Raw genomic sequence first — 25,995 nt, forward strand, 5'->3', positions numbered from 1 at the left:
TTCGTTATTGTAGGTCTTTTACTTCTGTTGTGTTTCTTGCCTAGAGAAGTTCCTTTAGCATTTATTGTAAAGCTGGTTTGGTGGTGCTGAACTCTCTCAGCTTTTGCTTGTCTGTAAACGTTTTAATTTCTCCATCAAATCTGAATGAGATCCTTGCTGGGTAGAGTAATCTTGGTTGCAGGTTTTTCTCCTTCATCACTTTAATTATGTCCTGCCACTCCCTTCTGGCTTGTAGAGTTTCTGCTGAGAGATCAGCTGTTAATCTTATGGGGATTCCCTTGTGTGTTATTTGTTGTTTTTGCCTTGCTGCTTTTAATATGATTTCTTTGTGTTTAATTTTTGACAGTTTGATTAATATGTGTCTTGGCGTATTTCTCCTTGGATTTATTCTGTATGGGACTCTCTGTGCCTCCTGGACTTGATTAACTATTTCCTTTCCCATATTAGGGAAGTTTTCAACTATCATCTCTTCAAATATTTTCTCAGTCCCTTTTTCTCTTCTTCTTCTGGAACCCCTATAATTCGAACGTTGGTGTGTTTAATGTTGTCCCAGAGGTCTCTGAGACTGTCCTCTGTTCTTTTCATTCTTTTTTCTTTATTTTGCTCTGCAGCAGTTATTTCCACTATTTTATCTTCCACCTCACTTATCCGTTCTTCTGCCTCAGTTATTCTGGTATTGATCCCATCTAGAGTATTTTTTATTTCATGTATTGTGTTTTTAATCGATGCTTGATTCATCTTTAGTTCTTCTAGGTCCTTGTTAACTGTTTCTTGCACTTTGTCTATTCTATTTCCAAGATTTTGGATCTGGGAAATAGAATCTTGGATCATCTTTACCATCATTATTCTGAATTCTTTTTCAGGTAGACTGCCTATTACCTCTTCATTTGTTAGATCTGGTGGGTTTTTGTCTTGCTCCTTCTCCTGCTGTGTGTTTTTCTGTCTTCTCATTTTGCTTATGTTACTGTGTTTGGGGTCTCCTTTTTGCAGGCTGCAGGTTCGTAGTTCCCGTTGTTTTTGGTGTCTGTCCCCAGTGGCTAAGGTTGGTTTAGTGGGTTGTGTAGGCTTCCTGGTGGAGGGGACTAGTGCCTGTGTTCTGGTGGATGAGGCTGGATCTTGTCTTTCTGGTGGGCAGGTCCATGTCTGGTGGTGTGTTTTGGGGTGTCTGCGGACTTTTTATGATTTTAGGCCACCTCTCTGCTAATGGGTGGCGTTGTGTTCCTGTCTTGCTAGTTGTTTGGCTTAGGGTGTCCAGCACTGTAGCTTGCTGGTCGTTGAGTGAAGCTGGGTGCTGGTGTTGAGATGGAGATCTCTGGAAGATTTTTGCCGTTTGATATTATGTGGAGCTGGGAGGTCTCTTGTGGACCAGTGTCCTGAAGTTGGCTCTCCCACCTCAGAGGCACAGCACTGACTCCTGGCTCCTCAATTTGGGATGATGTGTTGTCTATTCCTGTATTCCACAGATGCAGGGTACATGAAGTTGATTGTGGAGCTTTAATCCGCTGCTTCTGAGGCTGCTGGGAGAGGTTTCCCTTTCTCTTCTTTGTTCTCACAGCTCCTGGGTCTCAGCTTTGGATTTGGCCCCGCCTCTGCGTGTAGGTCGCCGGAGGGCGTCTGTTCTTCGCTCAGACAGGACAGGGTTAAAGGAGCAGCCTCTTCGGGGACTCTGGCTCACTCAGGCCGGGCGGGAGGGAGGGGCACGGAGTGCGGGGCGAGCCTGCAGCGGCAGAGGTCGGCGTGACGTTGCATCAGCCCGAGGCGCGCCGTGCGCTCTCCCAGGGAAGCCGCCCCTGGATCCCGGGACCCCGGCAGTGGTGGGCTGCACAGGCTCCCGGAAGGGCGGTGTGGGCAGTGACCTGCGCTCGCTCACAGGCTTCTTGGCGGCGGCAGCAGCAGCCCCAGCGTCCCACGCCCGTCACTGGGCTCCGCGCTTTCAGTCGCGACTCGCGCCCGTCTGTGGAGCCCCTTTAAGCAGCGCTCTTAATCCCCTCTCCTCGTGCACCAGGAAACCAAGAGGGAAGAAAAAGTCTCTTGCCTCTTCGGCAGCTCCAGAGTTTTCCCGGACTCCCTCCCGGCTAGCTGTGGCACATTAGCCCCCTTCAGGCTGAGTTCTCGCCGCCAGCCCCAGTCCTCTCCCTGCGCTCTGACCAAAGCCCGAGCCTCAGCTTCCAGCGCTGCGCGCCCCGGCGGGCGAGCAGACAAGCCTCTTGGGCTGGTGAGTGCCGCTCGGCACTGATCCTCTGTGTGGGGATCTCTCCGCTTTGCCCTACCCAGGTATGTGGGGGGGTTTCTTGCCTTTTGGGAGGTCTGGGGTCTTCTGCCAGCGTTCAGTAGGTGTTCTGTAGGAGTTGTTCCACGTGTAGCTGTATTTCTGGTGTATCCGTGGGGAGGACGGTGATCTCCGCGTCTTACTCTTCCGCCATCTTACCTGGAAGTCCCTGCAGTAGTCCACAGTTATTTTAAATTCCTAGTTTGATAATTCCAAAATCTCTGCTATATTTCAAGCTGGTTCTGAAGCTTGCTTTGTCTCTTCAGCCTTTACTTTTCTTGCCTTTTAGCATGCCTTGACATTTTTGTTGAAAACTGAACATGATGTATTGGGGTAGTAGAAAGTGTGGTATTCAGAGCTTTATTGTGAGGTTTCATGTTTATCTGGCTAAGAGTTAGGTTGCGTGTATTGGTTGCTGTAGCTGTTGGTGTCAGAGGCTACATTTTCCTCTTTGTTATTGTTTTTGTGTCCCCTGTTGTCTTTGGGTTTCCCTGGGTACTCTTTGTGTTTGCAGCTCTCTCAGTTGTAATCCACTGTTGTTATACTGGAGCCCTGTTGAAGTGGCTATAAATTATGGCAAGGGGAAGTGTTCTATAATCTTGTGATTAAATCCCCATGGTTTTAGCAGGTCAAAGTCTCTGGACTCTCACTTTCAGTAGAGTTTTTTAGCCTTTTTTTTTTTTCTCCCCTTATTTGAGACAGGAAGGCTAGAGGGGTTCCACTAGTCTAATTGCTCTTCCCTTAAGTCAAATAAGGCTCTGGTAGCTTCCCTTGAGGATAGGCCTTTGTTAAGGAGAACAGAATGCTCTGGGCTTATTTCAAAATGATTTTGTTTTATTGATTTATTTATTTTGTTACCCTCTCCCTTTTTCTCTGTAACATTTCAAAGCAAATCTTAGATGTTGCATCTCACCTAATAAATACTTGGAAATGTGTCTCTAACAGATATGGACATTATAACCACAATGCCAATATCACACCAAATAAAATAATTCATTAACATTGTCTAATACCAAATTTATATGAAAACTTCCTCATTATCTAAAAAATATCTTTTTAGAGTTAGTTTATTCCACAATGAACTAAACAAGGTTCACAGTCATTTTGTTACTGTATCTCTTAAGTTTTATTTAACATATGATAGTTCATTCTCCTTTTTAAAAAAGTGCCAATTATTTGTGGAAGAAACTGCGAGTTCATTTGTCCTGAAGACTATTCCTCATTCTTGATTTGGATTGCCTTTGCACTTTTGTGGAAAATCAGTTGACCATGTATGTATGTGTGGGTGTATTTCTGGATTGTCTGTTCTGTTATATTGATCTATGGGCCTGTCCTTTTACCAATACCATGATGTTTTGATTACTATAGTTTTATAGTAAGTCTTGAAATCAGGTAATGTGAGTCTTCCAACTTTGTTCTTTGAAAACATGAAATATAAAGTTTTAAATTTAAAAATTTAAATGTATGATTGAGAGCCAATGCTTATTTATTTAGTTGTATAATAAATAGAATACTTGACTGGTGGAAAACTGTGTATGGTTTTTGATACTCCTGGTTTTAACATATTTCTAAAAAGAAAATATCTATAATACTTTAAAAGTAGTTTCTGTGAAACAGTATAAAACAATTGATGAGTGAAATTACTTTAGAATTAGCTGCTTCATGGCATACAAATGCTTTTTCACAGTACCATTTTACTTTCCACGTTTGAGCTAACATTCATTTTAGAACTTGAGATTTGTAATACCAAGTATGTACTTGCTAGCTTTTCCTAAGAGCTGTGCCTAACCAGTTTGCTTTAGTGTAGAATAGCTATTTGTACCTGAGATCTAATTTTTTTTCCTCTTCTTTTGTCAACAGGGCCATTTAAAAAAGTCCCTTATTTTAAAAACTCTCTATACTCTCATATCTTATTGAAGGAATTCTTGTTAAAGAACTGGATTATTTAAGTATAATACTACATATATATGCACAACAGTGTAGGTTACTGGCAAGAAGTAAAGCATCAAAATGTAATGCATAGTCATGAACACACTGCAGAACCCAAGAATTGGAACATTACTTGCATCTAACTTTATACCTTCTATTCTATTCCTCTGTTTCATGCCAAGAGACAACCACTATTTAGAATTTTATGCTTATCATTTCTGTGCTAGACTCCTACCTAAGTCACTTTTTGCCATTGGCTGTAGACTTTCTTGGGAAAGCAGCAAGTTTTCAAGAAAATATTGAAAACCTTAGCTTTTTTTTTTTTTTTTTTTTTCTTTTTTTGCGGTACGTGGGCCTCTCACTGTTGTGGCCTCCCCCATTGCGGAGCACAGGCTCCGGACGCACAGGCTCAGCGGCCATGGCTCACGGGCCCAGCCGCTCCGCGGCATGTTGGATCTTCCCAGACCGGGTCACGAACCCACGTCTCCTGCATCGGCAGGCGGACTCTCAACCACTGCGCCACCAGGGAAGCCCCGAAAACCTTAGCTTTTAAATTTGCTTTCCTTTGAGAATGTAGCTTACATTAATTTTGACCTCTAGAGATGTTAGGTCACTGTTTAATGTAGTATTTTTTATGCCCACCAAACCCTAGTGAAAGATGTTTGGAGAATAAGATCTACTTTAGACAAATTTAATCTTTCTGGACCTGCTTTCTCTTCTGTGAAAGAAGAGAGTTGTTACAGATCATTTTTGAAAGCCCTTCAGATTCTGAATTTCTGTTATTTTAAATTTTGGTATTTACTACTTTTTTATAGTTTAGAAAAAGCTGAAAATTTATTTTGCCTCAGCGTTTTTCCTCTTTTCCTCTGAAATATTAACTTACAGGCTGTCAAAGGAGTTATTTGTTAAAGAACCAGGTGTTATGAGTAATGTGTGGAGACATTTGCAATTTCATTTCCCCCTTTGAAATATATTTGAAAAATGGAAAGTCATATATGTGACTTACATGTTTCTTACATGAAATGAAACATAATCTTAGGATGAATACTTATGAACTAACTTCCCAAGCTGTATTAGTTATTTACTGCTGTGTAGTAAATTACTCCAAATTTTGTGGATTAAAACAACAAGTATATATTATCTCACAGTTTTTGGGGTCACAAATACTGTAAAATGAAAGGTTTTTAGAGCTGCTCTTTAAGTTACAGGGACTGTAAATGTCATCTTTGTCACTTTAAAATATAAAACTATATTTTGTCCCTTCACAGTTAAAATTTACATTTATTTGATATTTAAAGATTATAAGATGTATTTACAAATAGCGTCTCATTTGAGCCTTGCAACAACTTAGTAGAATAGGCAGGTAACACATTTTAATTACCATCTTACAGATACAGACACACGTCCAAGAGAGTTGAGTGCTGTGCTCAATGCCCTAAATTGCCTACATGGCAGGGCCAGCAGTAAAATCTAGGTGTTCATGCTCCTTGTGTAGTACCTTTCTGCTCTGTTAAGTTGCTCACAGAAGGTATGCAACAGGAAAATATTTCTTACACTTTGTGACTCATCAGTAATGGTTGCAAGGTCCATTTTACATCATCTTACTGTCATTACAGTTGTCAAGGCTGTTTTGTAGTTCTCTAGCTTCTGGGAGAGCAAAATAGTTTTGGGAATGAATGGTACCTAAGTTCATTATGCTATGTATGCCTTTGCTCACCAGTCTTTGCCAAGGCAGCTTTAACTTGTCTTCTAAACAGCATGTTACCCATCTTGGAAAGGTATATCTGATGCCTTCTATGTTAGAAGCCTGAATGTCTCCATTGGGATGAAAAGATTCTTCTAAAAGCCTTGGATGTTAATACTAATTAATTATGTATATCTAATTTTTTTCTTGTTTATTTAAAAAGTCTCTGAACCTATAATTTTATAAGTGAAGAATTTTCAGAAAGTAAAATGATTGATTGAATATGTATATATTCTTGTTGATAGATTTTTTTTTTTTTTTGGCTATTTATTTCAGATCTTCTGGAAGCTCTGAAGCCAGATTACGTGGCACCCCTGGTCCTTTGGCTTTGCCATGAGAGTTGTGAGGAAAATGGTGGCTTGTTTGAGGTATTCTGCACCTTTGCACTTTCTCCCAAAGCAATATTTGTGTAATTAAATATAAAAAATGATTCAAAAATTAGTATTTTCCAATTGTTCACATTTGTAAAAATCTACATCAGTTGGTATCACTTGTATATTTTTTAATATTATGTATATGTTATAATTAAGGAACAAGTATGACAAATGTCCTTTTTTGAGAAAGTAACAGCAACTTTGTCAATTGTTCTTCCCGAGTTCTTCATTTCTGATATTCTTGTCAAATGAAAATGTGACTGACTGGTTTGATGTGTTTAGTCAGATACAGAAAGTCTCATTTGGTTAGAGATGCTGAGTAGTAAAGTGAAAGGACAAAGGTGATGGTTTAAAGTCAACCAGGCCAGGTTTTGATTTCTTGCTCTGGTAATTGCTGGCTCGCTGGAATATTGTACAAATTAACCTCCCTGAGTTTTAGTTTTCTTGGGGTTTTGTTGTGAGAACTGGAGATCATATTTTTAAGCTCTTAGCATACAGAGCAGTCACCCCTCAATTTTAACTATTATATCAGTATAGCAGGAATTCAGTCTGGGTATGATAGATCAGTAAACACAACTTATTATTTGTATTAACTTTAAAAATAAACTTTGCTATGTTTCCCTGTTGCAAAGCTTTACATGTTTGCTATAAAAATAAAAACCACACATAATCCTACCATCCAGTGAGGTTCAGTTTTCACTCTATAATCAAAGTCCCTTTAGATCTCCCTATGCTGATTTATATATTTTTTAGTCCTCATTTGAGTTTGATCTCTTTTTTCTTTTCTAGCATGAACTGTTATATTTTAGACCACCCCCCTTTATTTGATTCTCTGTGGTAATATCATAATAAACCTGTTGCATGTGGAATACATGACGTCCAAAGGCATTTCTTGGTAGCAAAATTACCTGGCTCAGTTTGAAGTGAATGATATATATTGGCCTGATTTATGTGAATAAAAAGCTGTTTAGTAAATGAAAAACAGTCTACACATGTCTATGCAGAGATAGGCGCCTCTGCTTTCTTAATCACAGTCGTTGATTGTGAATTGTGGAAAATTAGAGGTGGAAAGAACTTTACAACTCTAGATTTACAGAAGAGAAAATTAATAATATCAAGACATGTGGAGCTCAAAATTTGGTCTGCCTGTCTTTTTAACTCATTAAGGAATTTTAAAAAAATTCTTTGTCTTTTACATTTATATTTGTTACTAATTCTGTGAACAAGAATAATATATGCTTTTTGTAGAAAACTTCAAATATATAGGGGAGTATATAGAGGAAAATAAAAATCACCCACATTACCACTATCAAGAGATAACTCCTATTAATATTTTTGTGGATATTCTTTTCCAGTCTTTTATTAGATGTCATTTTACACGAATAGTCTTTTTTTTTTAGGTATACAGTTTACACACACACCCAAACATACACAGCTAACTAGGATAATGCTGTAGATGAAGTTTTGTGTGTTGTTCTTTTATTTTACTATATTGTGGACATTTTTAGTAAGGGACATTTGCTGTGTGAGATTGAGTACAAAATACAGTAAGAGAAGTGTGTAATATCCTGACTTAAACCTTGAGTGTAAATTGACACTGTGTTTGCCAAGTTTTGATAGATATCTAGAGTGGCAGATAGAGATTTTTTGGATTGACTGGAGCTGTTGTTTCTAGCACCTGTGAGGAGTTTGCAGCTTGTTGCTTCACTCCCCAAATATGGTAAAAGATGATATTTTTCTTGCCTGTTATCGGTACCACTGCCACTTTAACTACTCTGACAGCATCAAGGCCGATTGTCCTGTTAATATACGTAAAGGAATGAGTGATTAAAAAGCCATACCCTTGAGCGTAGAGCCACTGAGAAGTGTGCTGTCTGCTGGTACAGTTTCTTCTGTTATATGCATGTGGAACACTGTAGTTGTGGTGTTTGAAGATATGACAAACAGATTTTCTTTCTTTTTTTTTTTTATTTAGCAAATTTAATCAGTTATACATATACATATGTTCCCATATCCCCTCCCTTTTGCGTCTGCCTCCCACCCTCCCTATCCCACCCCTCCAGGCGGTCACAAAGCACCGAGCTGATCTCCCTGTGCTATGCGGCTGCTTCCCACTAGCTATCTGCCTTACATTTGGTAGTGTATATATGTCCATGCTGCTATTTCGCTTTGTCACAGCTTACCCTTCCCCCTCCCCATATCCTCAAGTCCATTCTCTAGTAGATCTGTGTCTTTATTCCTATCATACCCCTATGTTCTTCATGACATTTTTTTTCTTATATTCCATATATATGTGTCAGCATACAGTATTTGTCTTTCTCTTTCTGACTTACTTCACTCTGTATGACAGACTCTAGGTCCATCCACCTCATTACAAATAGCTCAATTTCGTTTCTTTTTATGGCTGAGTAATATTCCATTGTATATATGTGCCACATCTTCTTTATCCATTCATCCAATGATGGACACTTAGGTTGTTTCCATCTCATGACAAACAGATTTTCTTACATCAGACATTTTCTTCTGAGGATTTCCTTGAATGGCTTCTAGAAAAAATATCATCTTTCTGTACAGTGATTAATGTATTTGGTCATTTGCCTTATTTCTATATAAAGGTGTTTCATTAAAATGAGTATATGTAGTTCATTAAGTCAAATCCTGGCTTTATTTTTCTTTGCTTTTTATTTTTTTTTATTCATTAAGTCTTTCTAGAAGGACATGTATTTCAAGTGATGTGCTGGGCAAATTTGGTATTTATATTGTTTAACCTTCATGGTTACTTCATGAAGAGTGTATTATCATCCTGATTTTACATAAGGGGAATCTTGAGTTTAGGGAAGTCAAATTATTTAACCAGGATCAGACAGCTAGTCTGTAGAAGAACTGGTTTCACACCTTGGTTTCTGTGCAAAGTCATGCTTTTATACTACATGCATTTCTGCTATATTGTGTTGCTTTATTTTTCTACTCTGATAACATGAATAGTGCAAAGTCATGTGGGTCAATGGACTTTTGTAGAGCTGCATTATTTTCATCCATTGTCATCTAGCATTCTGATACTTGTAAAAAGATAGCTGCCTGTTTAGTTAATTTCATAAAAATTCTATTAGTAATTTCACATTAGATGGTATAACTTCTTTCTCCTCTTTTTGGTAGGTTGGAGCAGGATGGATTGGAAAATGTAAGTCTCTTTTGGTTTTTGGTTTGCCATACATTATTTCCATATCTTTAAAACTGCATATCCAGGTAGAGCTGGGTAAAGACCTTGTCAAATGCCAAACCATTGGATTTAGTGCACGCATAATCAAATTCAAACATTGTTATAGCAACAGGTCTTCTAAAACATAGAAGTTGCCCTGCAGGCCTGTGATATTTTCAAGGATCTTTTCAATTTTTTTCCTATTATCAGTGCTTATTCAATATTTGTCCTGTCCTATTCAGAATTGGCTGTTTCTTCAGACAGCACAGTCTCTCTTTATATTGATGTTTGTCTTCCCATGTCTCCAACACCCCACATGCTTGTTCAACAGAGTAGTGAGTGGGAGGGAGGGTGTTTTTTGAAGATGGGAAGAGCTCTGTCCTAGGCAAGTTCTCCAGTTCTCTCAGTGATTCTTTTCTTCCTTGGAGCATGAGACATCAGGAGGAGACAGTGGGGAATCACACTGGACAGCTTTCTAGAAGAGAAATTGCAGCTGATCTATGGAAATTATTCTCCTTCAGCCCAATAGTAAATTCATCTGGCTTAAATCCTCTCTTCCTCCAGTTCTTAAACCTTGTGAGCTCCAAATTGGATAATTACTGTATGGTGTTTAAAAAAAATTGTGAACATTCTAATATCCCAATTCAAGTTTTCAGTTGGATGCTGGTATCAAAATTAATTGAATTATTTAAAAGGCTGCCATTACTGGATGACATTGTTACAACATATTGTAGAGTATTATTAATGACTGTTCTCTAAGTTATGAAGTAACTTATTCAAACATTTTTAAGTGTCTTATGACACCTTTTAAGAAAGGAAGATCAGTTGTTGCAATAAAAGCTATATATGGGACTTTTTCAATAGGAAATCTCTAGAAGCTTCTGTCATTCCCCAGGGCAAACCTTCAATTTAGTAATCATAAAAGTCTGACCATTCTGTTTAAATAAGGTTCTATTTATTCCTCAGGCTTTTTAAAAAAGAAACAATGTTAAAAATTATCTTCATGGAACTTATGCAGCAGTGATGATTTTTGTGTATCTGGGCAATCTAGTTGACTTCCCATGGAAAAGGAGGAAGAGCAAAGGGAGGAAAAGGGAGAATTATGTGGGGTTGTCTGATATATTAATTTGATTATCTGGAGTCTTTGACCTGTTATCACCACTAGTTTTCAGTTTGCTATTCAACAGAGCTCTATTCTGTTCTGTTACCTTGAAGTGTATTATCTAAGTGATCTGTGGTGATGAAGACAGTCTTTTGGTGTGATTATATATAATTTAACTTTCTGATTCAGCATTTCATCCTACCTTTAGTAGAATCTGGCATAGTCAGAGGAGGGAGAGGTTTTCCCTTCAGCTTCAAATATTAGAAAAAGAAATTTGACATCCTAATGGGTTTGTTATTTTTTTTTTTAATTTGTAGTAAAAATCTTTAGAAGTTAGAATCTTTTTTCCAAATTCCATTTTTCTTGATGTTAAAAAAAGCAATCCAGGGGACTCATGAATTCTACTTTCTGTCTCCCTCTTAAACTATGTGTTCAGTATCTTAGTTTTGTTTCTATAACCAGTACGATGGGAGCGGACCCTTGGAGCCATTGTAAGACAGAGGACTCAGCCAATGACTCCTGAGGTGGTGAAGGCTAACTGGACGAAGATCTGTGACTTTGATAATGCCACCAAGCCTCAGAGAATTCAAGGTAAAGAGTCCCAAGTCAGTTTAGTCCTGGTTGGGTAATCAGAGGCAACAAAGCATTCTCTTCTCTTATGGAATTGTCTTCTTAATTGTGATAACTTAGATGCTCAAATCATCAAGGGCACATTTTCTGCTCCAGTAGGTATTAGAACTCTCCAATTTAAGGTATGTATGTTACTCCCACTGTCAGTTTTTCAGTTTTCTTATGATCCTGATTTTTTGGTATATGTGTGATTGAGGGGATGGTAGGAGGTGTTTACCCATTTGTGCTCAATGCATCTATTCCCCATCTGGTGGTTGGTTTCAAAGTCTTGCCTTATCTAATCACATGCTCCTTATCTGACCTGATTTTTCTTTATTTCCCCAAAAGTTTATTTAAGTCTTATATTATTTAGGCTTAGGTCTTTTCTCTCTAGTGAATAGATTTTGCTTTGTTTTAGCACTTTGTCTTTGCTACTGTTTCTCTGCCTTTCTAAGATGCCTCTTACTCCTTTTATCACCTCTGCTAATCTCGGTGCTTCTTTAGAAAAACTCAAGCCCCAGATGTTCAACAAAACCTCCCCAGATATTCTGGGCTTCATATTCTGGGCTTCAGCTCTTTCTTAGCTGAACTCTTACCACTTGAGCGTCTAATCATGATTGCTTTCCACTGCTTTTGTTTTATAAGTGTGTGGTTTCTTAACTGCATAATAAGTTCCTTTGGAGGCAGAGAATGTATCTTGTATGTCCTTTTGTATTTGGTGCTAGCATAGTGCTGAACTCATAGAAAGGATTTAGTAACTGCTTGTTATCTTGAATTATTGAATCATCTATGATATGCCACAGGGAGAGATGGCCAATAAAAGTCACATTATTTTTTCTAGTATAACTCACATATGTATATAGTATATGAAATTTAAAGGACCTTTCTGGGAAGGATCATGAATCAGGATTATTTTTACAGAAAAATCTTTTTTTTCCCTTCCTAGTATTATATTTAATGTTTGATAGAAGAATATATCTGAAAAATGACTGTTCTTTTTTTTTTTTTAATCCCAATGTTACTTTCCTGTCTGCTGGTACACTTATTGAAATTTTCATTATACTTTTCTCAATCAGAGGATAACATGATTGTTATGTCATTAGCAGTAGCATTTTCTGTATTCTTTTTTTTGATATTTGAGGTAAATTTAGTCTATGAATAGCAGTCACCTATTAATGAAAATTAGGAAAAGGAAAAAGGAAGAAGTATCTTAAAAACTCTTCTCTGAGGTCAGAATTCCATTTTATTACCTTAAAAGTATTAGACTAATATAAAGAAAAAGCTAACAATGAATTATATAGTTATACATGAAAAGATACCCCTAGTATTTGAAGTACAGTTAGAAAAAAATCTTACACTTTCTGTAGAATCACGACTTTCCAAGCACCCATTTCATCATTCTCATTTTACAGATGATGGAACTAAATCCCAGAAAAGCTGAGTAAGTGGCCAAAGCTTTCTCAGTGTTTGAGCCAAGAGTTAACTCACGTGGTCTGTCTTTGAGTGCAGTACCACCAGCCTGTACCAAGGTTACTTTCAGTTAAATAGCCTCCCATCTAGGCAGCAGCCTAAATGGGGTGGTAAGAGGAGGATTGGTAGGCAAGAAACCTACCTAGTGTCACCAGGAATGGCAGAGAGCCCTGCTCATCTCACATTCTGTAGTTTAGTTATAGTTTTTGTCTGAGTTTAGAAGGAGGCCCAGATATCTAAGGTTTGTTAGAAAGGTCCCAGAGCTTTTGGAACCTTATGGCATATGTGGATACTCTGTGAATCTCATTTATTAACCTTTAGACCCCAGAATAGCAGCTTCTGAATTCTGTCCATAGTCACTGGTCATAACGGTGGTTTTCTCTGGAAGAATTTTCAGTAATATTTTCTGAGCAGTTACCTGTACAGAGACCTGGGGGGTAATCTTGACATTGTTGCATCCTGGAGGAGGGGTGATGGTGGGGAGAGAAGGAAAATTAGTTGTCCCTCCACCAGATGGAAATTGCACATCTATGGACAAGGATCCGACTTTACAGAGTTGTAAAATCACTCAAAGACTTTGCAAAGCTCAGAGCCTCTTAGGAATCATAACGTGGGGAGAGTATGTTGGAAACACCCATTTATCTTTGGTCTATTCAGAGTCTTTCACGATTTTTTCCTGCAGTAGCCTGACATTATGCAGTCAGTTCACGAATGCCAGCGAAGGTTCTGCAGCAGGCTTGCTGGATGTTAGAGGAATGATTGTCTAAAGCATTGTAGCTTTTCTTAGTCACGTCTGTAACAAAAGCTTTTTTTTTTTTTTTTGAAATAGCTTACATTTATTTGGATTTCACCAGGGGAATATTAGCTCTTTAGGATATTTGAAAGATGATGCTTTTATGATCTTTATGTAATAGGTTTACCAAAGCACCCTGTCTTATTTAAATTCCAGTGATCCTAAAGCAAAACTTCAATTCGTTCATCCTTATTTATCCTGAAGTTGATAGACTTGAATCATTCATGATTTAAAATTTTTTTCAGTACAAATTAAATATAGTTCAACTATATAGGAAAAATCTGGAAGTTTGTCCTGTAGTCACTAGTTAAATAGCACTGTAAAATAACTGGCTAGATATTTCACATATGTAAATGCTCTTCCCACACCATAGTGGGACTGATTTTTTTTAAAATTAATTTTTATAAGAGTATAGTTGATTTACAATGTAGTGTTAGTTCCTGCTGTATAGCAAAGTGAATCAGTTATACGTATACATATATCCACTGTTTTTTAGATCCTTTTCCCATATAGGTCATTATAGAGTATTGTGTAGAGTTCCCTGTGCTATACAGTAGGTTCTTATTGGTTATCTATTTTATATATAGTAGTGTGTATATGTCAATCCCAGTCTCCCAATTTATCCCTCCCTGTCTCCCTCCCCAGTTGGTAACCATAAGTTTGTTTTCTACATCTATAACTCTGTTTCTGTTATGTAAATAAGTTCATTTGTACCATTTTTTTAGATTCCACATATAAGTGATATCATAGATATTTGTCTTTCTCCTGACTTAACTTCACTCAGTATGACAATCTCTAGGTCCATCCATGTCACTGCAAATGGTATTATTTCACTCTTTTTTTATGGTTGAGTAATATTCTATTGTATATATGTACCACATCTTTATCCATTCATCTGTTGATGGAAAAAAACATTATTATTGTCATTTATTCCTTTTTTTTAGACTCAATTGGCGGTATAATTGAAGCTCTAAATAAAATAGATTCAGATGGAGGAGTTTCAGCAAAACATACCAGTAATGTGACATCAACAGCTACATCAGGATTTGTAAGTGGAAGAGAAAGCCTAACGCTTTGCCTTCTCTGGAGACTTTTTTCTTTTCTTTCCTTTTTTTCTTTTCTTTTATGCAAAAAATGCTTTTCCAAGCTATTAATTTATTGTTAAATAGGAAAGGTGAGTGACCATAAAACTTTATAGAACATGTACTGAATGTTTATAAAATTTGAATGAACATAAGGCTAAAATATTAAATGTAACTTTTACTTTCTCTTCTTCAGTGTAATAAACAAGTGTCTTTTTTGTTTTTTGGAGCATTTTTGATAATCATCCTTCAGTCACTTTCTAACTCTTTAGAAAAGGATATTTAACTTAGTGCCTCTTTTGAGTCATTTCTTTTAAGGAAAAGCATTGATAAATTGTATTTTGGAAATATTTCAACATGGCTGCCAGTAAAAAGTCTCCCATTGTGTCAGAAATTCTAATAGAGCTGTGGTTATAGCTCTTGTGAAGTTTGCTGATTAACTATCTCCAGTACTTTTTTTTTTTTTTTAAATTATAGTGCATAAATAATAAGAAATAAGTCATTTGACACATTCAGGTGTGGTGTTTTGTGACTCAGGGGAGACATAGTGATGAAATAAACAATCTAATTGTAACCCTGAGAATATGAGCAGTTTATAAATGTGATTTTACTTTAGAGTAGGGGTTGGCAAACTTTTTTGGTAAAGGGCCAGATGGTAAATATTTTAGGCTTTATGGACCACATACTGTTTCTGACACATAATCTTCTTTTTCTTTTTTTAGACCACTCTTAAAAAAATGTAAAAACCATTCTTAATTCTCAGCTGTTGTTTGCTGACTCTTGCTTTAGAATGAAAGTGATGAAAAATTGGACATGATTCTTTTATAACCTAACATATGCTTCACAAATTAGCTAGGCATGTCATCACTAAATAGAAAAATACAATATGCAATTAGATAAAGGACAGTCCTAGGTAGGAGCTTACGGTAAAATCTAATTATAACCAAAACCATTATGAGGGAGTCTGATTTACAAGCATTAAGCAGTGTTTTGCTCATCTGTTTATACTGACTTTTATAAAATAGATCTTATAGAGCCATTCATTATCCCTGTTTATAATAAATTTTTTATTTTTTGTAATTTTGAGTAGCTAACAGTCACTGTATTAATAGGCTTTTCCATCATCAGAGACAGGAAAGTTGAAAATGAGATATCTGTTAGCAAGAAGTGGGCAAGAAAAAAGTAATTATTTGTAAATGAAGTCTTTTTCCATACATTATAATTGATTTTATTAAAAAAATATAGTGAAACAATTATTATACCCTATCAGGTTCACTAAAATGACATTCTATTCACAAAGCTAAGTATGTAGCAGTTAATAGTTTTGAAAAGTCAGAAATTTAAAGATTTGACAAGAATATCAGTGAAAAAATAATTTTCTACAATTGTTCCATAGGCTGGAGCTATTGGCCATAAACTTCCTCCATTTTCTTCTTCTTATACGGAACTGGACACTATTATGTATGCCCTTGGAGTGGGAGCATCAATCAAGGAACCGAAAGATTTGAAATTTATTTATGAAGGGAGTTCTGATTTCTCCTGTTTGCCTACCTTTGGAGTTATTCTAGCTCAGAAGTCTATAATGGGTGGAGGATTAGCAGAGATTCCTGGGCTTTCAGTCAACTTGGCAAAGGTATGCATAATAAGAAACCTTTATTTTGTTCTTCTTCTCTTTCTTTAAATATGATTGGTAAATGTCACATGCTGTGTGTGTGTGTGTGTGTGTGTGTGTGATGTCTTAATATAATAGTTTATAGTGGTTGATTCAAGAATAAAGATTTAGCATGTCTTTTAATTTTTCTTAAAAAGGAAAAAAGGGTAGAGAGTTAGTTGAAAAGACAAGCGAAAAGAAGACAACAATAATTATGTACAGTCCATAACCCTGGCATAATGTTATTAATTCTCTCTCTGCCATTATATGCTATTTGACCAAGGGTAAATAACTTCTCTAAGCTTTAGTTTCCTTATCTATAAAATGGGTATGATAATCCTTACCTGACAATAGTGATGAAGGAGCAAGAGTGAAGAATATTTGAAGCAGAGAGAACAGGTGTAAAAGGCCCCGAGGCAGGTGCATACTTACCTTGTTTTTGGAACAGCAAGGGGGTTGATATAGCTATAGAATGAGCAAGGGGGCAGTGGTAGGAGAAGAGGGCCTTGGAGTCATCATAAGAATTTCAGCTCATACTCTGATTAACATGGGAGGCCATTTGTAGTGCTTTGAACTGAGGAGTGGTATGATCTGGCTGTGTTCACTCACAGGCTCATTTTTGCTCCTCTGTGGAGAATAGATTTATGGGAGCCAAGCATAGAAGCAGGGAAACCAGTTTGGAGTTTATTATGGTAATTCCAGCACTAGTCTGGATATGCATGGAAAGAAAGAGGAGTCAAGGATGAAGGTTTTTGGTCTGGTTAACTGGGATGATATATATGCATATATACCTGTATATTTATAATTTATTATGTACAATGTATTTAATATGTATAGTAGTTACATATGACATATAACTATGTATAATAAAATAGATATATACAGTAACTTTAAGGTGGGGATGATCAGGAGTTGATTTTGGACAGATCTGAGATGCCTATTGTACATTCAAGTGGAGATATAAAGTGGGCAGTTAAATATGTGAGTTTAGAGTTTGTTGGGGAGGCCCTACTGGGATTCGTAGCATTTAAGTGAGATTTAAAGACATGAGACGGTGAAATCACCAATGTGTGAATGTAAGTAGAGAAAAAAAGCCTGAGTTTGGTGAGAGGTTGAAGAGATGAGGAGGAGTTAGCAAGAGACATCGGGAAGGAGTGGCTGGTGAGGTATGAGGAGTATCAGGAGAATGTGGTATTTGAGAAGCAAGGTGAATACATTGTTTCAGGAAGGAAGGAGCAAACAATTGTGAGAAGTCTTTGGGGTTATTTTATTTCTTGAAGTAAGGGTCAGGCCATGGGTCCAGTTGATAACTGTTGAATCGTAGACTTTTGAACTGATTTCTGTGACTTTGACTATTTGGAGAACCCATTTACTGGAGGATCAATTAGCTCATTGCTGCTCTGAATCTATGAGAATCTAACGTTATTTTCTTAAAGTATTCGATGAAGTAGGGAGGGAGGCAAGAAATAGATGCCAGGCAGTTTGTTGTTTTAGTCACTCTCCCATGGTGTTTGTTGCATACAATTCTTCTGTTTGGGTGATGTCAGTACAAACAATTAAAGTAAATTGAGTTGGAAGGAGTTGGAAATCATGAATAGTGTTAAAAATCTGTCACTGGGAATGATAGCCATCTTGGGATTTGAATCCCAGTCTTCCTAACCTTGAGCTTCCAGGTCATATGATAGTGAGGCAGTCCTTCATTTGTCCTCCCATCACTACCCTCACCCCTTTTCTTTTTCCCTTCTGGGTTCTGAGGAAGACTGGGAATTAAACTGTCCCATAGCAGTTGAATGTGGTCATTCAGATATATGGGTCAGGTTTTGTTTTTACTGTCCTATTGTATTCCTACATATATTTTTATATTCTTGCTTTGATACATTGAGGTTAAGTGGCTATGAAGTTGCACAGGGTCTTTAGTATTTACTCTTACACTAAGGAAATGTTGACATTGCTTTTACTTGAATGTGGTTGTAAGATTTATATTAATGTTTTGGTTGTGTCATTTGTATTTGGCAGGTGTGACCTGATATTACTTTACTAGTACTGACCTATTTGTTCATTTTTATTCAGTAGGTATTTACTGGATACCTGTTATGTTCTAGGCACAGTGATGAGCACTGGAAATATGCCTAGTTCAGTGTCTCCATTGGCAAATAATCCACAGTTATCAGTCAACAAAAATTTATGAATGTCAAGAAAGAACACAAATGTATCTTTTCTATTCTAGAGAGCTGACAGTCTTTAGATTGGGGGACTGATTATTTCTGAATCATATAATTAAGAAGTGGGAGCCAAATTGAGACAGATAATTTGGGGGAAGTAGTCACGTGAACGTGTGGACAGTGAAATGCCACTTGTGATTAGCAGTATCCACAGAAGAAGCTGTGGAAAAAGCAAGTCTACTAATAAAATTTTGCTTACCCTAATGTAGGTTCTTCATGGGGAGCAGTACCTGGAGTTATATAAACCACTTCCCAGAGCAGGTGAGTTCTTGATCGTTTTATTTTCTGACTGACCTTCCAAACTGTGTCAATGTGTTAAACTGGCATAGAGCAATCTAAATAAACTATATTATAAGTTATTTATGTGCATGTCAGCCGTTAGAGTAGATTGATGTTAACTAGTACCTATTTTGGTTCCCATAAACTTTGTCCTATTTGAATAGTCTTATTTAATAAATTACTTCAAAATACTGAACATCTGGTCAGCAATTGAAAGGAGAATTTTCTGTGTGTGTCCTAAACTTAGTGATTGTGTATAATCAGTTATGATTCCCATGAATATGATTCTTCATTCTTTTCTCAGGTATTTGTGTTGGTACTGATTTTCATAAAGCAAACAATGTTAAAAGATACAGAATGTCTTGTAATTAACTTTTTTCTATTTTCTTTTAGAGTAAGTAAAACCAAGGGTGTCTTAATAATCAATTTATTTTTCTCAATAATATCTTACTTGTTCAGTAAATCTTCTCATTATTTTTTCACTTTACTTCAATAAGTTTGTTTTATGTTGCTACTCTGATGTCAGAATATTAATTATATACTGACCATGTAAGGTGGTAAAATAAAAAAAAAGTCTTTTTCATTTCACATTATATAATGTAGAGATCAGCAAATAGCTAGCATTGTACTTTAATTTTTTTTGAGATTTTAATTTAAAAAAATTCATATTACTTAATTCTGAATAGTTCTATTTCAGTGTTAGTGTTAGTTGTTTCTGGTTGCTTTTGTAGTTCTTCCCCTTTTAGTTTTTTCCTTTGTGGTTTCATGCTTTTCTTTTGCTTGTGTTCCTTTCTCTTTTGTTTTTGGGTATCTGTTGTAGATTTTTGATTTGTGGTTACCATGGGGCTCATAGATGTTGATCTATGACTCTATTTATTTGTTTTAAACCAGGTAGTCCCTTAAGTTCAAACACATTTTAAAAGCTCTACATCTTTTTACTCGCTTCCCCCATCTGTGTTTTTAATGTCATAGTTTACATCTTTATGTTTATCCCTTTACTGATTATTGTAGTTATACTTGATTTTACAATTTTTTGTTTGTTAATCTTTGTACTAGCTTATTTAAGTGGTTGAGCCTCAGCCTTACCTATATATTTGCCTTTACTAATGGGATTTTTCCTTTTCTATAGATACTTAATTCTTGTTACAGCTTTTTCTTTTCTACTTAGAGAAGACCCTTTAGCATTTCTTTTAAGGTTGGTTTAGTATTGATGCTTATCCAAGAAGTTCTTTATCTCCCCTTCAATTCTGAAGGATAATCTTGCTGGGTAGAATATCCTAAGTTGTAGGTTTTTCCCTTTCAGCACTTTAAATATACCATGCCACTCCCTTCTGGCCTGCAAAGTTTCTGCAGAACAATCAGCTGATAGCCTTAGGGCATTCCCTTGTATATGCTCTTTGGTTTTCTTTTGCTGCCTCTAGAATTCTCTCTTTTAGTTTTGCCATTTTTATTTTGATATGTCTTGGTACGGGTATGTTTGGATTCATCTTGTTTGGGACCCTCTGTGTTTCCTGTACCTGGATATCTGTTTCCTTCTTCAGACTTGGGAAATTTTCAGCCATAATTTCATTAAATATATTTTTACCCCCTTCTCCCTTTCTTCTCCTTCTGGGACCCCTATAATGGAATGTTGGTATGCATGATGTTACCCCAAAGATCCCTTAAAATGTTCTCATCTTTTTTCTTTTTGCTGTTCTGATTGGGTGATTTCCATTTTCTATGTTCTAGATCACTTATGTGTTCTTCTGTGTCACCTAGTGTGCTGTTAATTCCTTTTAGTGTGTTTTTCTTTTCAATTGTATTCTTCAGTTCTGATTGGTTCTTTTTAGAATTTTCTAGCTCCTTGTTAAAACTCTCACTGTATTCAGCTATTCTTTTCCCTAATTCAGTTAGCATTCTTTTTTTTTATTAATTAATTAATTAATTTATGGCTGTGTTGGGTCTTTGTTTCTGTGCGAGGGCTTTCTCTAGTTGTGGCAAGTGGGGGTCACTCTGCATCACGGTGTGTGGGCCTCTCACTATCGCAGCCTCTCTTGTTGCAGAGCACAGGCTCCAGACGCGCAGGCTCAGTAACTGTGGCTCATGGGCCCAGTTGCTCCATGGCATGTGGGATCTTCCCAGACCAGGGCTCGAACCCGTGTCCCCTGCATTGGCAGGCAGATTCTCAACCACTGCGCCACCAGGGAAGCCCTGGTTAGCATTCTTATTACTAATACTTTGAATTCTTTATCTGGTAAATTGTTTATTTCTATTTCATTACTTTTTCAGGAGTTTTCTCTTGCTCTTTCAGTGGAAACAGATTCCTCTGTCTTTTCATTTTGCTTATCTATTTCTCTATCTATTGAAATTTGGTGAAATAGTTACCTATGGTGATCTTGAAGGGGTGTTCTTTTGTGGGCGTGTCCCTATACAGTGGCATTGATGGGAGAGCTGGATTTGAGGTGAGCACAATTTATGTCTTTTCTCAATGTGTGCCGGCAGCTGTCATCTTGGTACTGCATGTCCTGCATGTCCACTCTGACCAACTTTAAAACATGCTCTCCTATTACGTCTGAAGTTATTTTTTCCCAAAGTCAACCTGATTACCAACCTGATTATGCCAAATCCTTCTATTTTAAATTGGTGCGGGGGCAGGTCCCAAGTTGCTGGAGCAGAAGCCCTGAGGGGTCTGAGCTGGCTAAGTTTCCTTTAAGTGTGTGCTTTCCCTGCCTCCCAGCACTGGCACCCTTGCCCCAGAGGGGAGCAGTGGTGGAGCGAGAGGGGCTGGGGTGGGTAGTCAGTGAGGGTCAGAGCATGGGTTTTGTTTGGCATGGCCACCATCAGAGATCTGGGGCCCCTGTACAGTCACCAATAATGGCTGCCCCCTCGCCACTCAGTTGCCACTTAGGGTTTGAACCTCCTCAGTGTCTCATGGCTGAGCCTTTCCCTCAATCACGGCAGCCCAGAGTGTGAAGCTGCAACACAAGGCAAATGGTGCTGGCGTGTTCTCTCAGTTCAGGCTTGGGACCAGGACAGCTGTAGGCAGCCAGTCAGCTACCCAAGTGGTTTCAGTCTGCCCTCTCTGCCCTGCCTCGGGAGCACGTAAGTGTTCACGTGCTCCCGGAGTCCAGGCTTCCCACAGCCCTCCTGTTAATCCCACTGGCCCTCCAGCCAGCCACGGGGACTCATGTTCCCTCTGTTGGACACCAGGGCTGGGGCGCACAATATGTGGCTTGAAGTGCTCACTCCCCAGGGAAGGTCTCTTCCTGTGTAATCTCCTTTTTCCTCTGAGTCCCCTCTCAGGGGCACAGGTCCTGACCTGCTCGCTTTTCTTCCCTTTCTACCCAGTTACCTGTGGGTCTTTCTTACAGTCTTGGTTGTACAGGTCTTTCTGTTAGTCTCCACTTAGTTTTCAGGGAGAACTGTTCCACCTGTAGATGTATTTTTGATGTGTTTGTTGGGGGGGGAGGTGAGTTCCATGTTCTCCTGCTCCACCGTCTCAGTTTGAGTCTTCCGTTTAGTGTTACAGCCTAAGTTTTCACGCAGCCCTATTTTTTAAATTTATTTTATTTTATTTTTATTTTTTGCGGTACGCGGGCCTCTCACTGTTGTGGCCTCTCCCGTTGCGGAGCACAGGCTCTGGACGCGCAGGCTCAGTGGCCATGGCTCACGGGCCCAGCCGCTCCGTGGCATGTGGGATCTTCCCGGACCGGGGCACGAACCCGTGTCCCCTGCATCGGCAGGCGGACTCTCAACCACTGCGCTACCAGGGAAACCCTCTGCCTCCATTCTTGCTCCCTTCAGTTCTGCTCATCTCACTGTAGCCAGAATATTATTTCCAAAATGCAAGTGTATTTGTCACTTCTCTATTAAAAACCCCAGATGGCTGTCCATAAACTTCAGGATGAAATCAGAAACTTTTCATATAATCTGGCTTCTCCCAGTCTCTTCATACTCAAGTCTTGCCACATACTTAGACACTATTTTATGAGGCAGGGGTCATGCTGAAGTTTCTGGCTTGGCAGTTGGGTGGATAGTACCATACATTCGTATAGGGAACAAAAGAGAAGAACAGGTTGGAGAAAAAGATTATGAGTTCACTCCCAAATAATTGTTAATCCATCAAGATTTAACATTACCAGTTAAATAATGGAACAGTCCCCAAAAGAACAGAGTAGTTAGAAAGAAACACTGTCTAATTGAAGCCCGTAGAGTAGAGGTTTGAGAAGGAATGGGGTAGATGGTGTTGGCTGTATGCTTAACAAGTGTTCATTGAATGATTGAAAATTGTTACTTTTTACAACCTAATTTATCAGAATTATTGATGTTTCAAATTTGGTGACTCAGGTATTCTGATTGCTTTTAATGTTTATGATTCAACATTATATTGAAAATTATTCTAAATCATGATTTTTTAGTTTTGCTGAACTTACAGTGGAAGTTATGTTAATTTCTCTCATGTCTTCATATAACTTATGGTCTTTAAAACAGTCTCCTTATTTATTTATTTATTATTTTACTTTCCATTTTAGGAAAATTAAAATGTGAAGCAGTTGTTGCTGATGTCCTGGATAAAGGATCTGGTTTAATAATTCTTATGGATGGTAACTCATTTCTAGTTCTTCTAATAATATTGTTAGATTCATAGGCTTTGTATGTAATACAATGCTTTATCACAGAAGTTGATGAATAAGTTTCTATTTATCTTCCAGTTGTGAGACAGCAAGATTAGTGTTCTAAAAATTCACAAGCTTTTTTAGAAAATAAGGGAGAAGGGGGTGGAGTAGATTGGGGTAGAGGTCCAGAGAGTGGGACATTTCAGGGGATTTGTAACAACATAACCAAAGCACAGAGGTGAGAAATGTGGCTGGTATAGCAAACATAGAGGAGAATTATGCTTCCTAGATTATGTTTTTGGCAGGAATGAATACATAGACTGCCTTCAATTGATAATTAGGCTATGTTGTAGATACTCTTTTCTATGTTAGCTCTTTGGAACTTGGAACGTATTTGACCCCTGAATCATTCTTTTTTGTTGTTTTTTTGTTTTTTTTTGCGGTACGTTGGCCTCTCACTGTTGTGGCCTCTCCCGTTGCGGAGCACAGGCTCCGGACGCGGAGGCTCAGCGGCCATGGCTTATGGGCCCAGCCGCTCCACAGCATGTGGGATCCTCCAGGCCCGGGGCACAAACCCGTGTCCCCTGCATCAGCAGGCGGACTCTCAACCACTGCGCCACCAGGGAAGCCCCTGAATCATCCTTATAAATGGTAGTTAGGTTCTTAACCTTGCACATTCAAACCTGTTGAACTTATAATGTGGTTTAAACACCATAGCCACATTTTATTTGCAGTGGGAAAAAAGATTATAGTAGTTTAATGAATGTTGAAATACTAGTATTTAAACATAAGCTAAAGATACATTGTTTAGAATTTATTTGTTTTAAAGTTTAAGAACAATAGAAATAGATAAACATAAAAAATTTTGGAAATAGCAGTGGAAAGTTTAATATTGTCTGGTATTTGGAATATAAGCTTTATCATTTTTGTTCTAAATACACAGGAGATTATACTGAATATGTTGTTTTGGAACTCGCCTTGTTTTTACTTAATAATATATTGAGAACATTTTTAATGCTCTTAAATATTTTTCTACTAAATTGTTTTTGTTAACTCATAGTTTACAAACTAAACTATGTATTTCATCATAGACACATAGAACATGTGTCTGTTCTCTCTCTTTCCCTCTTCCTCCTTATCCCTCTTCTTTCTTTTTTAAGATTTTTGTATTTTCTTACCATTCCAAATACTGGCTAACATTTGGCTGCAACTCTCCTGGTTTTCTTTTATTCTTCTCACCATTCTACCAAATGTCTACCACAAAAAAGTTTTGCAGTAACCTTAGCTTTAATTTTTACTCTTCTTTCTTGATCTACTCCATTTTATTTAGCTATAGTTTGGTAATAGGTAATAATGTATTAGAATTTGTAGATAAAATATAGATGGAATTAGATATCCAATTTTCTGTGTAATAAGGATAAAAGTCTTATTTAAAATACAAATCACCATGAGTTCCCTTATTTTTTGTTATAGTTCTATTTTTCCTTATTATACAATTCAAAATCATATTCCTAGTTTTATAGTGCTGGTGATTTAGGTGATGCTCAAACTGTCACCAGGAAAGTAGTCAGTAGAAAGAGGGACAGCTGCCTTTCATTCATTACTTGCTTACTTATTCACTAACTTGTTCAATCACATCATATGTTCATTGATTTACTAATTAATTTAATACATATTTATTAGGTGCCTTTTCTGTCCCAGTTACTATTCTAATTGCTGGGAATATGATGGTGAGCAAAAAAGCCATGATCCTGCCCTCCTGAAGCTTATACCTTCATTCTCACTTATTTCTTCTTTTACATTCCAGGCTCTATTGAGGACTTCAGCAGAATGTTTGAAAATTTGGGAGTGTGGTTATCTGTATTTTATTTTAATTTTTAAATTTTATTGAATTATTATTATTATTATTTTTTTTTTTTTTTTTTTTTTTTTTTTTTTTTTTTTTGCGGTATGCGGGCCTCTCACTGTTGTGGCCTCCCCCGTTGCGGAGCACAGGCTCCGGACGCGCAGGCTCCGGACGCGCAGGCTCAGCGGCCATGGCTCACGGGCCCAGCCGCTCCACGGCATATGGGATCCTCCCAGACCGGGGCACGAACCCGTATCCCCTGCATCGGCAGGCGGACTCTCAACCACTTGCGCCACCAGGGAGGCCCTTGAATTATTGAATTTTAGTGGATTTACAATATTGTGTTAAATTCTGCTGTACAGCAAAGTGATTTAGTTATACATATATACATTCTTTTTCATATTCTTTTCCATTATGGCTTATCACAGGATATTGAATATAGTTCCCTGTGCAATACAGTAGGACCTTGTTGTTTATCCATCCTATATATAATAGTTTCCATCTGCTAATCCCAAACTCCCAATCCATCCCTCCACCACCTTCCCTTCCCCTAGGCAACCACAAGTCTGTTCTCTATATCTCTGAATCTATTTCTGTTTCGTAGATATGTTCATTTGTGTCATATTTTAGATTCCACATATAAGTGATATCATATGGTATTTGTCTGTCTCTTTCTGACTTCTCTTGGTATGATAATCTCTAGGTGCATATGTGTTGCTGCAAATGGCATTATTTCAGTCTTTTTTATGGCTGAGTAATATTTCTGTGTGTGTGTGTGTGTGTGTGTGTGTGTGTATCACATCTTCTTTATCCATTCATCTGTTGATGGAC

At 37.6% G+C, this 25,995-nt stretch overlaps 1 protein-coding gene across 1 annotated transcript in view; it reads left to right on the plus strand.

Moving 5' to 3' along the window:
• HSD17B4 (hydroxysteroid 17-beta dehydrogenase 4) overlaps positions 1–25,995 on the plus strand; it is a 97,619-nt gene that overhangs the window by 29,517 nt on the left and 42,107 nt on the right. The window contains exons 9-15 of the mRNA XM_060091875.1: positions 6,219–6,310; positions 9,473–9,497; positions 11,080–11,208; positions 14,434–14,537; positions 15,968–16,204; positions 18,654–18,705; positions 23,235–23,306. Of these exons, the coding sequence (XP_059947858.1) occupies positions 6,219–6,310; positions 9,473–9,497; positions 11,080–11,208; positions 14,434–14,537; positions 15,968–16,204; positions 18,654–18,705; positions 23,235–23,306 (711 nt within the window). The remainder of the gene's footprint in view (positions 1–6,218; positions 6,311–9,472; positions 9,498–11,079; positions 11,209–14,433; positions 14,538–15,967; positions 16,205–18,653; positions 18,706–23,234; positions 23,307–25,995) is intronic.

Source organism: Mesoplodon densirostris, chromosome 3 (genome assembly GCF_025265405.1).
Source record: "Mesoplodon densirostris isolate mMesDen1 chromosome 3, mMesDen1 primary haplotype, whole genome shotgun sequence".
In the NCBI taxonomy this organism is placed as follows: domain Eukaryota; kingdom Metazoa; phylum Chordata; class Mammalia; order Artiodactyla; family Ziphiidae; genus Mesoplodon; species Mesoplodon densirostris.